At 54.6% G+C, this 16,465-nt stretch overlaps 2 protein-coding genes across 3 annotated transcripts in view; one reads left to right on the forward strand and one right to left on the reverse strand.

The window, feature by feature from the left end:
• Nucleotides 1-1,644, reverse strand: part of NT5DC2 (5'-nucleotidase domain containing 2) — a 52,746-nt gene extending 51,102 nt beyond the window's left edge. The window contains exon 1 of one of the 2 annotated variants that reach the window (XR_016438571.1): nucleotides 363-1,644. Coding sequence is in view for 1 of the 2 variants with exons in the window: in XM_090022769.1 (XP_089878895.1) it covers nucleotides 363-1,056 (694 nt within the window). In the remaining variant the exon portion in view is untranslated. The remainder of the gene's footprint in view (nucleotides 1-362) is intronic. The other variant, XM_090022769.1, reaches the window with a different exon arrangement.
• Nucleotides 1,645-4,699: 3,055 nt separating this feature from the next.
• On the forward strand, nucleotides 4,700-6,682 carry UQCC5 (ubiquinol-cytochrome c reductase complex assembly factor 5). Its single transcript, XM_090022632.1, has 2 exons — nucleotides 4,700-5,362; nucleotides 6,294-6,682. Exons 1-2 carry the CDS (start codon nucleotides 5,212-5,214, stop codon nucleotides 6,353-6,355), a joined length of 213 nt encoding a protein of 70 aa, XP_089878758.1. The 5' UTR covers nucleotides 4,700-5,211; the 3' UTR covers nucleotides 6,356-6,682.
• The last annotated feature ends 9,783 nt before the right edge of the window (nucleotides 6,683-16,465 follow it).

Below are 16,465 nucleotides of genomic sequence, written 5' to 3' on the forward strand. Positions count from 1 at the left end.
GTTATTTGAGCCCATTCTGGCGCTCCCCCCTGTGAGCAAGCTGTTCCCCCCACGACCCACGCGCATGAGCCTGCCGGGTCCTCACTGCTCCGGCTCAGTGCAGGTGGCCTCGCCACCTTTGAGGGAACAGCAGCACCGGGGCCTTGCTTGCTTTGTCTCCCTGGGTGCCCACCGAGAAGCTGCCGGCAAGATCCTCTTCCTAAAGGGAGGATTCCTTCAGGGTAGCCTGACTCTGCAGGTCGCCTCAGCACGCTGGGTAGGGAGCAACACCGGGGCGGGGCAGGGCGGGACGGCTCCGCGGGGCACGGCCGGGGCTCGGCAGCCGCAGGCGAAGCCGCGGGACGCAGCGGCCCGGCTCTTACCGTACACCAGCTTCTTCATCTCGTGGTACCTGGCCCACAAGTAGGACTTGGTGTCGGCGGCCTCGGCAGGGCCGGGCGCGCTGCTCGGGGAGGCGGCGGCGGCGGCGGGGCCCGACTCGGCGGCTCTCCGGACGCGGCCGGGCAGGGCAGGGGGCTGGGAGCGCCCCGCCGACTGATGCGTGCCCCTGCGCTGGCTGCCCGCCGCGCTGGGGCTGCAGCGGAGGCCGGCGCCGCCCTTGCAGAAGCCGGGGCCCACCCGGGCGAAGCCAGCGGCCGCCATGACTCGCGGGATCGCCACGGAGGCGGCGCAGAGCCCCCCGCCCTGCCAGCCAGTGGAAGGCGAGCGGGCCAGCCAATCAGCTGAGCCGCCGACAAGGCACGCAGCTACAGCCCAGGGGTCTCGGCGCCCCGCCGTGCGCCCTGCTCTTGTGCTTGGCGGGGCGGGGCGGGGTCGGGCCGGGCCGGGGCGCGGCTCCTCCTGCGGACTGGGGCGTTTACGTGTCCCGGCAGCGCCGCGGTCTGCGGCCACGGGCGGTGTATGACGTGGGACCCGCAACGGCTCCCACTGAGCAGGGCCGCGCGGCAGCGTCGCTGCACGGCTACTTCTGCCCTCACAGGGGCGGCGACGCCCAGCCACCAGTGTACGTTTTCTTTCCCTCAGTGGGGGGCTGAGATCCATCCAGTTCCGTTGCATCGGTGGCGCCTTCGGTGCAGACACAACTGCATCTCCTCCTTTTTTGGAGGGGGAGGGCCGGCATATTTACTTGTGCCCCCAGCCTGGACAGTGGGTTTAAACAGGGGCAACGCATAGGGAGTGCACCCGGCTGCCCTGCAGAAAGTGAGCAGCGTCAGCAGCGCCTGCGGGCGGTCACCGCTCGCCACCCCCCGCCGGCAGCGTCCGTGGGCGGTCCGGGATCGCCGCCGCCGGCAGCGCCTGCAGGTGGTCGCCGACCCGTGGTCGGTGCCGGCCATCCCCCCCGGCACGGGCGACGTCTGCAGGAGCTCCCGCTTACCGCCGCCCCCCCGCAACCGGGGCACCGTCCTTCATGGGTTAAAAATAACCTGAAACCCATGGCTGCGGAAGAGCTTTGGCCGGTGCCCCCGCAGGTGGAGCAGAACCGGAATCGAGGGGAATACTTGGTTTTGGCTTCAGACCTGCATGTACTTCAAGGCTTGTTACACAGATTATACACACAGCTGAAGACTGACCTGGATTTTGTTCTAGTTATTTCGGGTTAAATCATAAAATAAAAACAAAGAATGGCGACATATTTATCAAAACTGGTGGTGGATGATGTTATTGACATGCAGCCAATACTAGAGTGGTGAATGCAGTACTTTCTAAAAGGTTTGGACCAGTGATTCCCAACAAGGGTGCTATGAGGTCCTCTTAGGGGAGAATATTGCCACACAATTTTAGCAATGTTAAATATTCACAAGCTGAGAACTTCAAATAGGAAGCCATACTGTCAAAAACAATCTGACCTGTTGTGGTCTTTCTAGGTTCTCTGCAACACAATAATTTCTCTATTACTTTTCTATAGCCAAAAAACAAGTAAGAGCTTCATTTTCCAAGAAGCGCCTCAAGTCTGAAAACGTGGAGAACTGGTTTAGATGTAACTGAATTTAGGATTCAAATAGGTTAATTTAGGCTAAAACATGCTGTGAGGGTGGTCTCCCAGGGTCACCCCTGTCTCCACCCTGCACTGTTAGCACCACGGTCCACCAGATAGTGCTTAGGGATCACGGTCCACCAGATAGTGCTAGGGATCATTAAAGCACAATTAACTCTTAAATGGAACGTGAAATACAAATGCAGGCAGCTCCATGTCCTAAAATCAAAGTTTCACTTAAATGCAGATGACTCAGTGTCTTAAAATTAAAGTCTAACTTTATTAGTACTAGTATTATCTTAGCAGTTTCTATATTCAGAGAGAGAAAAACATTCAGCACAATAATCTCACCCAATCCTATGTGTTACTTTATTTAACAGAAAAGACAGCCTGGAAGCAAAGGGAACATCGTGGGCTGGGATGGTCCAGACAGGCATTGAAGGCTGGATTTATGATGACCATGTTGAACTTTCTTGCTCCACCTTCTTATGTTTTTCTTCAGCTTCATTCCTTTGATGACTTTTTGCTTTCAGATTAGTCTCCATGAAGTTAGCATACTGTCCACCTTTTATCCTGTCACGATATTCCTTTGTCTATCAGACCCATTACAAGCACACCTCTTAATTTGGCCTTTTTCTGGTGTCTTATTTTGGGCATTGTTCATTGGTCTCCCTGATTACCTTTCATTAATATATCCAATTTTTTCATCCCTCTGATTCAGCTGGTTAGTGCCAAGTTCAGTTAATTGGAGCTAGTATCAAAGCTGCTGCTATGTTATATTAAAAGAACTTATGGTGACAAAAAAGAAAAGATATTATATAACGAGCACCTAGGAGTTCTATAAAAACAACTCAAAGCCAGCTAATAATAAAAAACAAAAAGTGAATAAGGACAAAACTTAAACAATGATTAAATAAAGCTAAATATAAACAATCCTATAAGCAGTTATAACTTCAAAGCATTAAACACAACAAGCTACCCTAACACCACCACCCCTGTTGCTTGGGCAGTACCTGAGATGCACAACATCCAGGGATCTCCTTGCTGTGCGAGCACCACTAGTGGCATGGGGGCTGTACAGGCAGCACACAGCCCCCTGCCCTCCACCTCACAGACTGCATGGATAACATGAAGCCTCCATCCCAGCCGGGTGTGCAGGCTTCTGGAATGGGCCAGCATGTGTCCTCCAAGCCCCTGCAGTAGCCTTTCCCACTGTGGAGGGAGGCACAGAGCAGAGGGCTTGAGGAAGCAGTGCACCACTGGTGCTGCCTAGCAGTGGGAGAAGTAGTTGCAGAGGCCAAGTGGACACATGTGGCCTATAAGATACCAAATGGACAATCCTAGCTTAAAATAACACAAGTGAATCTCTTCCCTTGATAGTTTTTAAATCACTCCTGTCCGTGCAAGCATTTATAACCCCCTTTGATGAATCATGTAGTTATTTCTATACAATGACTGACTTAAACATAGTGCTGACACACATAACAATTGAACCATTCCCAAATGTCATTGATTGGGAGCATTGTCCAAAGTGCTGTGGCTTTGACATCAGGGGGTGGGAGAGAGCACCCACCCCAGCATGCTTCCTAGTAGGCAAGATGGCAGGAATGCTTGCACCCATGTTTTGGAGTCTGAGGAGCGTGACCTGTGGCTGGGTGCATTATTAATTACTCTGCTTTCTCAACAAAAGTTCAGTAAATCAGTCAACTGAATCTTGCAGTGTACTTGCTTGACTCAGGAGAAAGGGTGGTGCCTAGACCCACCACACCTTTTGGCTCCCAATGTCGTGGGAGGCATGATGAAGGGCTGTAGATAAATAGGGAGTAAGGACACTGCTGTTTGTTAGAAAAGTAGCTTTTATTGAACAAGCAGTGCCAGGAAGCATATTAACAAAAGCTGCCAACAAAAGGGAAAAAAAAGAGGTCATTACTGGGCATGTCTATACAAAACGCTTTACTGCACAGTAACCTACTAAGCGGTAAGGTGTCACCATGTAACTGCGTGCAGCAACTACTGCACAGTAAATAAGCTAATGTGTGGTTTTCTACTACCTGTAAATACAGGTAGTAGATTAACTGCATTAGCTACTGTGCAGTACAGCTCATGTTGGCAGTTGACTGGAAGCAATTTGCTTCAGGGCAGCCCAGGCAGCAGGAGGTGGGAGAACTGTCCCCTCCCCAGCAGCTGTTTGCCAGCCCTGCGCTCCAATCTGCTGATCCAGGGCAGGAGGCAAGAAAACAGCTGCCGCAGAGGTGGGACAGCTTCCCCAGACCTCTAGAGCTTAAGCCATGAGTTTTGGCAAGCCATTGAGAGCCACATGACAGGCAGCCCAGGGCAGATAAATATTAATTTTCTAAAATTTTTAGCAGCCCCACAGGCGGGATAGAATGGCCTGGCAGGCCACATCCAGCCGCATCTTGCCCACCCCTGCTCTAGAAGCAGGGAGCAAAGCCAGTGCGCAGTGGTGCCCCGTGCACAGATGTGTGTGTGGGGGGGGGGGGGGGGGGGGGGGGGGGGGGACGTGCCCTCCGGGCTTCCTCCAGGTCCGCACAGTGGCAGGAGTCACCTTGTGTTGCTGGACGAATCGCCCAGGCTCCGACTGTCCCACCAGCCGGCAGGTCAGGTCTCCACTCACCCAGCCCCCGCTCCTGCCTACGCCGCGCTCCCCCCCTCGATGTGCACCACCCCCAGCCCCTTCCCCTAATAGATGGAGACTTGCCTGCTGTGCTGGGCAGCCAGTGATCCACACGCGGGGCTTCGCTCCTGGCTGCCTGCGCCCTCCTCCCTACCCCTGCTGCCGCCGGGCTGCCTTCAGGCCCTACCTGCGCCCCGCCAGCCCGCTCTTCCACTGCCCGTGCCCCGCCCAACCCCGTGCGCCGGCCCCCGCCGGGTGGCGGGAGCGGCGCCGCAGCTGTGTCGGCTCCTGGCTCTGCCGCGGCTCAGGCCCCGGCTGCGGCCCCGCGGGCGACGTTTGCCCGGATCCTCGCCGGAGGTTTCGCCTGCGCCGCTTCCCCGGGATCCGCCGCAGCAAAGGCTCTCGATCCACCCCGCCCGAGCCTGCGCGGAGGACAGCACAGCCCCGGAGCCGCAGTGACGCCCCGCCCCCCGGTGGCGTAGTGCGCAGAGCGGAGCCGCTCGGGGCCTGCCAGCGACAGGCCCGGCTTCAGGGCTGGAGTGGCCGCGGGGCGAGGCCGGGGCCGGGGCCGGGGCCGGGCTACCAACGCAGCGCTCCCGGCATGGGGCCGAAGGGGACGCTGCGGCGCCTCCTGCAGCTGGTGCCCGGGAAGCGGCGCTTCGGCATGTGCCGCTTCCTGCCGCTTTTCTTCCTGCTTGGCGGCGCCGTGGAGTGGACCATGATCCATTTGCGCGCCGGCCGCGAGACCTTCTGTGAGTGGCCGAGCCGCGCTCCCGCTGGCCCGGGGCTTGGCGGGCGGCGCGGCCCGCCGCACTCGGCCCCGCGGGAGCCTGAATCCCGGGGCGGGGCGGGGCAGGGCGGGGTGACTGAATCGTTGCTTGCCGGTAGGGCCCTTCTGCTCCGACCCCGTTAGCACCTAGCGCGGGGCCACACAGGGAGCTCTGGGGAGCCCCTCGCGCACCGCGGCTGCCCGGCCTCCCTGCGTGGCTCAGGGACGAGCCGCAGGGCAGCTCCGGGTCCCAGTTTTTCCTGCCACTGCCGCTCCTCGTGGCCAGGGCGGGCTGGTCTGGAGCGGCCGCTGCGGGGACCCGACCCCACTTCCGGAGCGGGCCAGGGCCCGAGGAGGAGCTGGAGCTGCTGCCCGGCTTCGGCGGCGGCGGTCCGGGTGCGGAGGCAGCTCCTTCCAGCGGCCATCGCTGCTGGCCCGGCCCCACGGAGACTCACCGAGACCCGCAGGGGGGCCCAGGTGAGCGCACAGCCTCAGCCCCAGCCCACCCCGTGCGGGGTTGGGGTCGAGGTTGAGGCCGCTCTGGATCCGCCGGCCCCGGACACAATGGTAGTGGGAGAAAGCGAGACCTAAAGCCCGCACCAGGGCTGCTCTGGCTCCCCCTTGCCGCCACCCCCATTGCGGGCAGGGAGGAACCGAACCGCACTAGTGCGCCCTACCGCTGGGGGCGGGCAGGGCTGCAGGGACCCACCCCTGCGCGGGCTGGGACTAGGGCTGCCAGGAAGATTTCTTTTTGTATAGTTTCTTTTTTTTTTTTTTTTTTTTTTAATGATCAGAGTCTACAAGAAATTAGAGTGATAGAGTGTGAAATTAGTATTGCTTTGTTGTTGGAAGATTGCTGATATTCTTTCCCCCAGATCCTCAGAAAAATAATTATAAAAATCTCTTCATGGCAGATGATGTTTATCGTAGGAAACAGTCGGAGAGACAGTATAAACGCAGGATGGAAGAAACATGAATTTAGCGTGGAACCATTTAATCAGGAGCACTACGGACTCTTGAATCCTGTAAATCACAGTCCAGAGAAAAGTCAAAACCACAGCAAAGGCATTCACAAGCCTGCCTTTCTGAAAGTTGAACTATAATTTGTTTGTTATTATGTCTGGTTTAGGAAACATTTTCTTTTAAGATACTTTTAGAGTGTGTTCTTCCACTGCCCACTTCACCCCTTTTGAGGCAGTCTTACTGGAGAGATTATGAAGTATTCTTTGCATTTATGCCACTAAACCTGCTTAATGTTTGTGCAGTTGATTCTGTTAAATAAACCAAAGTTAGCAAATTGAAACATGGCTGTATTTTTTGTGTCCCAAGACATACAGCTGGAAGGGACTTAAGGAGGTCATCTAGTGCAGGGGTTTTCAACCTTTTTTTAATGAGTGTAAAAAGCCCCCTTCTTAATAAGTGTACTCTGGGGGGGAGGGGATAGCGAGCAGCCAGACACAGGGGAGGGGGGGAGCTGAGCGATGCAGCATCTGTGCAGCCCTGCTCTTGCCCCACCCACCCCCATGTACCCCTGGGACCTTTCAGAGTACCCCCAGAGGTACGCATACCCTGGTTGACAACCCTTAATCTAGTGCAGTGATCCTCAACCTTTTTCTTACCAGGACCTATTTGCAAAGATCCATGGCCTGTCATGACACATCTCCGTGGCCCTGCAGATGCCCGACCCCCACTTCCCTGCCCACCCAGGCCAAGCTGCTGTCCCTCACTCCTGACCTGCAGGCCCCTGCCCTACCCCAGCCCTGCCAGAGGGGCCCCCAATTCCCCCTGTCCCACTTGGGCAGGAGTATGGTGGCTGCAGCAGCTCCAGCTCATGGTGGCAGGGGAGCAAGTCCAGCACTGGCATCCCAGGGGAGGCACACCTAGGCCAGGGGTTAGTGAGGAACTAGTTAGGGAACTTCTGGAAGGACTGGATGTATTCAGTCAGCTGGTCCGGCCAATCTCCACCCTCGAGTACTGAGGGAATTGGCTGAGGTCATTGCAGGACCCCTGGCATGGCTGTACGAGCACTCGTGGTGCTCTGGTGTGGTGCCAGAGGATTGGAAGACAGCCAGTGTGGTTCCCCATCTTCAAAAAGGGGAGGAAGGAGGACCTGGGAAACTATAGGACACTTAGTCTTACCTCGATCCTGGGCAAGCTTTTTCACAGATTTCATAGACATTAGGGCTGGAAGGGACCTCGGGAGATCATCAAGTCCAGCCCCCTGCCCAAAGGGCAGGAAGTCAGCTGGGGTCATAGGATCCCAGCAAGATAAGCATCCAATTTACTCTTGAAGGTGTTCAATGTAGGTGCTTGAACCACCTCTGCTGGCAGACTGTTCCAGACCTTGGGGGCTTGGACAGTAAAGAAATTCTTCCTTATGTCCAGCCTGAAACGGTCTTGCAGGAGTTTGTGACCGTCCGGCCTCGTCATCCCTTGGGGCGCTCTGGTGAACAAACGTTCCCCCAGATCGTGGTGGTCACCCTTGATAAATTTATAGGTGGCCATCAGATCACCCCTGAGCCTACGCTTTTCCAGGCTAAAGAGTCCCATGGCTCGCAGCCTGTCATCGTAAGATCTGTTTTCCAGATCTCTGATCATGCGCGTGGCTCTCCTCTGCACTCTCTCAAGTTTCTCCACATCCTTTTTGAATTCTGGAGCCCAAAACTGGACGCAGTACTCCAGCTGCAGCCTCACCAAGGCCGAGTACAAGGGGAGAATGACGTCCTGGGATTTGCTCGAGAAGCATCTATGGATGCAAGCCAGCGTTTTGGTCACTTTACTAGCCGCAGCATCGCATTGCAGGCTCATGTTCATCTTGTGGTCAATGATGACCCCCAAGTCTCTTCTGTAGTGCTAACCAACGTAGCACTGCCGAGCCTATAAGGGTGCTGCAGGTTTTTCTCCCAAGGTGGAAAACCTTGCATTTTTCGGTGTTAAACACCATGAGGTTCTCATCTGCCCATTTGCTGAGCTTGTCCAGGTCAGCCTGGATCACCTGCCTGTCCTCTGGCGTGGATGCTTTGCCCCAAGGTTTGGTGTCATCGGCGAAGAGGTGATCATGGGATACGAGATCAAAAGTTTTTTTGAAGTCAAGATATATGACATCAACCTCTTCTCCCTTGTCCAGGTGATAGGTCACCTGGTCATAGAAGGAAATGAGATTGGTCAAACAAGACCTACCCGCAACAAACCCATGCTGGCTATCCCTTAGAATGTGAGCCTGGGCCAGTCCCTCAAGGATGGCCTCCTTAATAAACTTTTCTAGGATCTTCCCCAGGATAGAAGTCAGGCTAATGGGCCTGTAGTTAGCCGGATCCACTCTCCTCCCTTTCTTGAAGATTGGCACCACGTTGGCCTTCTTCCAGTCTTTGGGCACTACACCAGAGTGCCAGGAGTTTTCAAAGATCCGTGCCAGGGGCTGGGCTATGACGCTCACCAGCTCCTTGAGTACCCTGGGGTGTAGATTGTCAGGGCCAGCTGACTGGAAGGTATCCAGCTTCTCAAGATGTTCCTTCACGAGGTCAGCATTGATGGAGGGTAGGGGATCCCCCTCACCCAGATTTCCCTGTCCCATAGCAGGCATGGGCATCCCACGTGACTGATGAAAGACTGACGCAAATTTTGAGAAAATTATTCTGGCGCATGTCCACGAGGGGCCAGCAGGGGAGATTATGCTTAGGGGCAACCAGCACGGGTTCATTAGCGGCAGGTCCTGTCAGACCAACCTGGTGGCCTTCTACGACCAGGTCACCAAATCATGATATGCAGGGGTAGGTTAGCAGTGGACATAGTCTTTCTGGACTTTCGGAAGGCCTTCGACATTGTCTCTCACCCCGTTCTCATTAAGAAACTGGGGGACTGTGGTGTTGACACCCACACAGTCAAATGGTTCGCCAACTGGCTGGAGGGCCGCACCCAGAGGGTGGTAGTGGACGGGTCATTTTCGACCTGGAGGGATGTGGGCAGTGGGGTTCCACAGGGCTCAGTCCTCGGGCCCGCACTGTTCAACATCTTCATCAGTGACTTGGACGAGGGGGTAAAAAGCACCCTGTTCAAATTCACAGATGACACTAAGATGTGGGGGGGAAGTGGGCACGCTAGAAGGGAGGAATAAGCTGCAATCGGACCTAGACAGGTTACAGGGCGTGGGCGGATAAGAATAGGACAGGATTCAACACCAACAAGTGCAAAGTGATGCACCTGGGGAGGAACAACTGGCACCATACCTACAGGCTGGGGAACTCCCTTCTTGTCAGTACAGAGGCGGAAAAGGATCTTGAGGTCATCATTGACTCCAAGATGAACATGGGCTGGCAGTGTGGGGTTGCAGTCAGAAAGGCCAACCGCACCTTGTCACGCATCCACAGATGCATCTCAAGCAGGTCCAAGGAGGTGATACTCCTCCTCTGTGTGGCACTGGTCAGGCTGCAGCTGGAGTACTGTGTCCAGTTCTGGGCGCCGCACTTCAGGAGGGATGTGGACAACATGGAGAGGGTCCAGAGGAGGGCCACTCGTATGATCAAGGGGCAGCAGGGCAGGCCCTATGAGGAGAGGCTACGGGGACCTGAACCTGTTCAGTCTCCACAAGAGAAGGCTGAGGGGGGATCTAGTGGCCTGTTACAAACTCGTCAGGGGGGATCAGCAGGCATTGGGGAAGTCCCTGTTCCCCCAAGCAGTACCAGGAGTGACCAGGAATAACGGTCACAAGCTGGCAGAGGGTAGATTCAGACTAGACATCAGGAGGCCCTACTTCACTGTCAGGATGGCTAGGCTCTGGAACCAACTTCCAAGCAAAGTGGTGCTGGCTCCTTCCCTGGGGGTCTTTAAGGGGAGGCTAGACAAATACCTTGCTGGAGTCGTTTGACCCCAGTACTCTTTCCTGCCATGGCAGGGGGTTGGACTTGATGATCTGCTCAGGTCCCTTCCGACCCTACAAACTATGAAACTATGGGCTTGAGGGAGGAAGAAGAGAGGCCTGTGGCACCTCCCCTTAACTGGGCTGGGACTATCATGCCAGGCAGCCTGGTCATGGCTCCTCCCATCCTCCAAACAGCATCTCCCAGCTGCTCCTGCTCCACAAGCACAGGCACCAGACCCAGTGCTGCCAGTCCAGCCACACAGCTGTCCCCTGCTGAAAGGGACAGGTGCCTTCCCACCACCCCTCTGCCCTGTCACAGCTCATGACCCTTTGAAATATTGTTGTGTCCTACTTTTGGGTCATGACCCATGGGTTGATAAATGCTAAACTCATGCAGTATTTCTTAACCCATGGGTCACAATCCAAAAGTGGGTTGCAAGAATATATGAGAGGGTTGCGAGCGAACTTTAAAAATGAATCATGTTTTGCATACATTAAAAAAAAATAGATGCTGCTGTTGCTTCACCATATGTTAACACTGTGCATACTAGTAAACAGGGATCTGGGTTTTCAAACAGCTTTTCTCCTTTAAGGGAGAAAGTGATGAATTTTCTCCTTTAAAGGAGAAAAATGTGGGAAACCATTGGTTTTCCCTTGCAGGCTAGCAGAGTTCCAGCCTACAAGGGGCTGCCTGGGGCTGGGAGGATGCTATCAGGCAAGGGGTACTACATGCATGTACATGTGCACACATACACGTGGTAGCTCCCCACAGGTAAGTCTGTGGCGTAGAGGACATAGATGATGCTTTGGATCTGGGGGGGGGAGGGTGTGCACAGGCAATGTGTCTGGGAAGCATGGGGGAGGCACATGCTCCTCCAGATTTGTATGCCCACAGCATGCACAGGACTGCAGCTTGGCTGGACTAGCATTAGCAGGAGCCACCTCTGCATCCCAGTGGGCAGGACACAGTGTGGGAGGGTGGAGCAGGGCAGTAAAACCTGTTTCTGCTGCCACCACTGGAAGCCCCATGCCCGCCACTCTACCAGCAGCATGAGGAGCAGGGGATCCTGGTTTCCTCTGTTTAAAAAATTGCAACTTCTCTGATTAAAAAACCACAAAATTCACTATTAAAAGGAAATGCCTATTATATATATAGGTATCCATTGAACACTGTTTGATTGATACATTTACATTTTAAAGCAATTCGGAAGCCTACCGGTGCCTCAATCACTATAATAAAATACATTCTAAGTACCTATACATTTTGGTATTTGATTTTGGTTTCTTTATCATGGGGAAAAAAAAAATCAGAGCTCCCCCTGCTCCCTTCACTCACCAGGACACATGTCAAGGTACCTCACTCCCAAGCCACAGCCCTCCATGCCCTGCTGGTGCTCCTCACTCCCCACCCACAACCCTTCTAAAGAAGCCCCCTCCCCCATAGGTGGCATGGCCATATTGGAGCCCATTGGGGTGGGGGCAGGTGTGGGCTGCCTGCTGCAGGCTCGGGCTCCCCATCTTGCTGCCCTTCCTCCAGGACTTCTGTGGCCCAGCAGGTGAAACCTGGAGCAACAAGGTATAACACGGCCTATGGTGAGGATATTTGAGAACTCGTGGCATTTGGCAAGGTGCCTGATGATTGGAAGAGGGCCAATGTGGTGCTTATCTTCAAGAGAGGGAGAAGGGAAGATTCAGGGAACTACAGGCCAATTAGCTTGACCTCAATCCTTTGCGGGGTGGGGATCAAAGAAACCATTACCGACATCGTAACAGAAGGTAATATTCTGAGAGATAGTCAACACCGCTTCGTGGCAGGTAGATCTTGTCTGACCAACCTGATTTCCTTCTATGGCCAGGTGATGCATCACTTGGACAAAGGAAAAGAGGTAGATACCATATTTTTAGACTTCAAGAAAGCCTTTAACCTTGTCCTCCATGATGACCTCATGGAAAAATTGGGGAACCGAGGCCTAGACAATTTCACAGTCCAATAGTTGGGGAACTGGCTCTGTGGACAGACCGAGAGTGATAATTGATGGAACAGAATCAGCTTGGTGCACTGTACCCAGTGGCGTCCCCCAGGGCTCCGTTCTTGGACCTGTAGTCTTCAGTGCGTTTATAAACAATCTGGACTTGGCTGTTATTAGTGGACTGGCTAAGTTTGCTGACAACACCAAACTATGGGGAAGTGCGGTCATCCTAGAGGATAGGCTGACAATCCAGAGTGACCTCAACAGGCTTACAAGGTGGGCGGATTAAAAACTGTTGGCATTCAACACCGAGAAATGCAAGGTGCTCCACCTTGGGAGAATGAACCCACACCACACGTCTAGACTCAGCAGTGCTATGCTAGCTAGCACCACATCTGAAAGAGACTTGGGGGTCATGACTGACCACAAAATGAACATGAGCCACCAATGCAATGCCACAACCAGCAAAGCAAACAGAACTCTGGCCTGCATCTTCCAATGCTTCTCAAACGACCCGGGAAGTTATCCTCTCACTTTACTCGGCCTTGGTGAGACCACAGCTGGAATACTATGTCCAGTTCTGGGTTTTGCAATTCAGAAAGGATGTCAAGTACCTTGAGAGAGTCCAGAGGAGAGCCATGTGAATGATTAAAGGACAAGAGAGTAGGCCTTTTGAGGAGAGGCTGAAAGACATGGGACTCTTCAGCCTGAAAAAGCACAGGCTCAGGGGTGATTTGGTGGCAGCCTATAAGTATATAAGGGGTTTGCACTGGGAACTGGGAGGATGTCTATTCACCAGGACACCCCATGCAAAGACTAGGTCCAACAGTCACAAAATTTCGGCTGGACATAAGGAAAACTTATTTACCGTCCTAGTCCCCAGGGCCTGGAACAGACTTCCCACAGAGGTGATGCAGGAACCTACTCTGGATTTCTTTAACAGGATGCCTATCTTGCTGGGATCATCTGACCCCTGCTGACTGCCTGCCCTTTGGGCTGTATCCGATGATCCAGGGGGGCTGGACCCAATGATCTTGCAAGGTCTCTTCCAGCCCTAAAATCCATGAAATCTAAGGTAGAGCAGGGCTAAGCAAGGAAACTCATTGCCACTTCTGGGAGCTCTGTGCTGCCATGTTGAGGCACCTTCTGCCCACCAGGTAGCAGTGGGGCAGGGAGTGCTTTGCTAAGGCAGTGTGGGGCTTGCAAAGGCAAGGAGATTCCCTGCGGTGACAGGTTCCACCCATTGGGCTGTGGAGGTCCCGGAGGAGGGCAGGGAGCCTGAGCCCACAAGCAGGCAGCCTGCCCCTGCCCCCATCCCACGCACAAATCTGGGGGTATGTGCTCCCCCTCCTCCCTCCAGGAGTGCACACAGCAGTGGGAAACCAGCCCCACCCCCTCCTGCCTGCATTTCATTCCAACCCCCGACAGAGCCCTGTGGCAGCACATTCTGGCCTCAGGCCCCAAGTTTCATGCACCACCCCATCTGGGAATCAGCCCCAGCTGTGCCTATATCCCCCCCTACCTATGGGCGCCTCAATCCCCCATCCCCCCCTGCCAGACTTACCTGTGGAAGCTGCTCTCCATCTCCTGGCAGCCATGTGCATGTGTGAGCGTGCACACGCACATGGTGCCCCCTGCCTGACTGCCCTTCTCCTACTCCCCCCAGCCCCATGCAGGCTGGAACACTGCTACCCCACAGAGAGCTTTTTACAGAAGTGGAAAATCTATGCGTTTCTCCATTAAAATGAAAAATCTGAGGGGATGTGTAAGAGGTGCATGTGCACCCCCTGCAAAAAGGCACCACTGACAGTGTTGGCGGCACCTATGGGAGGTCACCGCTCGCCGCCCACCCCCAACTGCCAGCGGCACCTGTGGGCAGTCTGTGATCACTGCTGGCCATCACTGATGCTGCCGGCAGTGTCTCTGGGTGGTTGCCAACCACTGGTGGGCACTTACCACCTCCCCCCGCCACTGCCAGTGCTGCAGTTACCTGTGGGAACTCCTCACTTGCTGCCACCATGCTCCCAGCACTGAAAGCACCAATGCTGCCTGCAGGAGCTCGCCATGCCCCTCCAGCCTCTGGAGGCACGTGGCATTCATGACAGAAAGGCTTTATTTACTACAAGTATTCATGGTTAAATGAGCCCAAAGCAAAGCAAAGTCCAGTATTTAGCTGTACAGTGATAATTTCTGACTGACATAAGTGTCACAGAGCAGGGTCCTAGGGGTGGCCATGATCTCCCCAGCACACCCTTACCGTGCCAAGTTTGCTTCCAAGCACCCTCACATCTCGCCTGCCATGTCTTGATCTTATGAATATTAAAGGGAGGCTGCCTTTCGTCTTCTTGGTCATGGTTCTCCCTGCTACCCTGAGTCTTGTTCTGATAATGGGGTTCCAGGCACCCCAGCCTTATGGGCTATGCATGGCTCCAACCACCCCTGTACCATGCCCCAAGCCTCGCAGATGTACCCAACGTTGTTTGGTCTGTCTCGCTCTCTGCCTCTGCGCCCCCACAGGCGCTCGTGCTTTCTTCAGCCCTTGTCTCGCAACCGTACCCCACAGGTGCTCATCAATCGCTGCCCCGCTTTGCTCTGGGGCTTCTCACACTCAGATGGGCTCAGGTGGCTGTAGCCGTGCCTGGCTCCAGCTTTCCTCCTTGGGGTCTCGAACCCCCACAGATAGGCTCAGGTGGCCATAGCTGTGCCTGGCCCTTTGCTGTAGGGCTGAGGTCTGCGCACCCCAAAATGCTGTCCTCTCTCTGGTGCCAGGGTCAGTGCACCTCAATAGGATGGGTTTCAACACAGACAAGTGCAAGGTGATGAACCTCGGGAGGAACAACCGGCACCATACCTACAGGTTAGGGAACTCCCCTCTTGTCAGCACGGAGGCGGAAAAGGTTCTTGGGGTCATCAATGACTCCAAGATGAACATGGGCCGGCAGTGTGGGGAGGCAGTTAGGAAGGCCAACTGCACCTTGTCATGCATCCACAGATGCATCTCAAGCAGGTCCAAGGAGGTGATACTCCTCCTCTGTGTGGCACTGGTCAGGCTGCAGCTGGAGTACTGTGTCCAGTTCTGGGCGCCGCACTTCAAGAGGGATGTCGACAGCATGGAGAGGGTCCAGAGGAGGGCCACTTGTATGATCAAGGGACAACAGGGCAGGCCCTATGAGGAGAGGCTATGGGACCTGAACCTGTTCAGCCTCCAAAAGAGAAGGCTGAGGGGGGATCTTGTGGCCCGTTATAAACTAGTCAGGGGGGATCAGCAGGCATTGGGGGAGTCACTGTTCCCCCGAGCACCACCAGGAGTGACCAGGAATAACGGTCACAAGCTGGCAGAGGGTAGGTTTAGGTTAGATATCAGGAGGCGTTACTTCACGGTCAGGGTGGCTAGGGTCTGGAACCAACTTTCAAGAGAAGTGGTGCAGGCTCCTACCCTGGGGTTTTTAAGAGGAGGTTAGATGAACATCTTGCTGGGGTCGTTTGACCCCAGTATTCTTTCCTGCCATGGCAGGGGGTCGGACTAGATGATCTGCTCAGGTCCCTTCCAACCCTAGAAACTATGAAACCTAGAGGGATGCGGGCAGTGGAGTTCCCCAGAGTTCAGTCCTGTGCTATTCAACATCTTTATCAGCGACTTGGAGGTGGGCATGGAAAGCATGCTGTCCAAATTCACTGACACAAGGAAGTGGGGAGAAGTGGACACACTGAAGAGGAGGGATAGCATCCAACTAGATCTAGACAGGCTACAGAGGTGGGCAGATGAGAACAGACTGGAATTTAATGCAGACAAATGCAAGGTGCTACATCTAGGGAAAAGGAACCTGCAACACACCTACAGGCTGGGGAACACCCTTCTCATTAACATAGTGGCTGAAAGGGATCTTGGAGTCGTTATTGACTCCAAAATGGACGTGAGCCGCCAACATGAGGAAGCAGTCAGTAAGGCTAGCCACACCTTGTTGTGCATCTACAGATGCATCACAAGCAGGTCCAGGAAGGTGATCCTTCCCCTCTATTCAGTGCTGGTCAGGCTGCAGTTGGAGTACTGTGTCTAGTCCTGGGTGCTGCACTTCAAGAGGGATGTGGCTAGTATCGAGAGGGTCCAGAGGAGGGCCACTTGCATGGTTAGGGGGCGGCAGGCCAGGCCCTACGAGGATAGACTAAAGGGTCTGAATCTATTCAGCCTCCACAAGAGAAGGCTGAGAGGGGATCTGGTGGCCACCTGTAAACTCACAGGGGGAATGAGTGGAAAATA

This window comes from Crocodylus siamensis, chromosome 11, assembly GCF_052110815.1.
Source record: "Crocodylus siamensis isolate JL-2025a chromosome 11, ASM5211081v1, whole genome shotgun sequence".
Lineage (NCBI taxonomy): Eukaryota > Metazoa > Chordata > Crocodylia > Crocodylidae > Crocodylus > Crocodylus siamensis.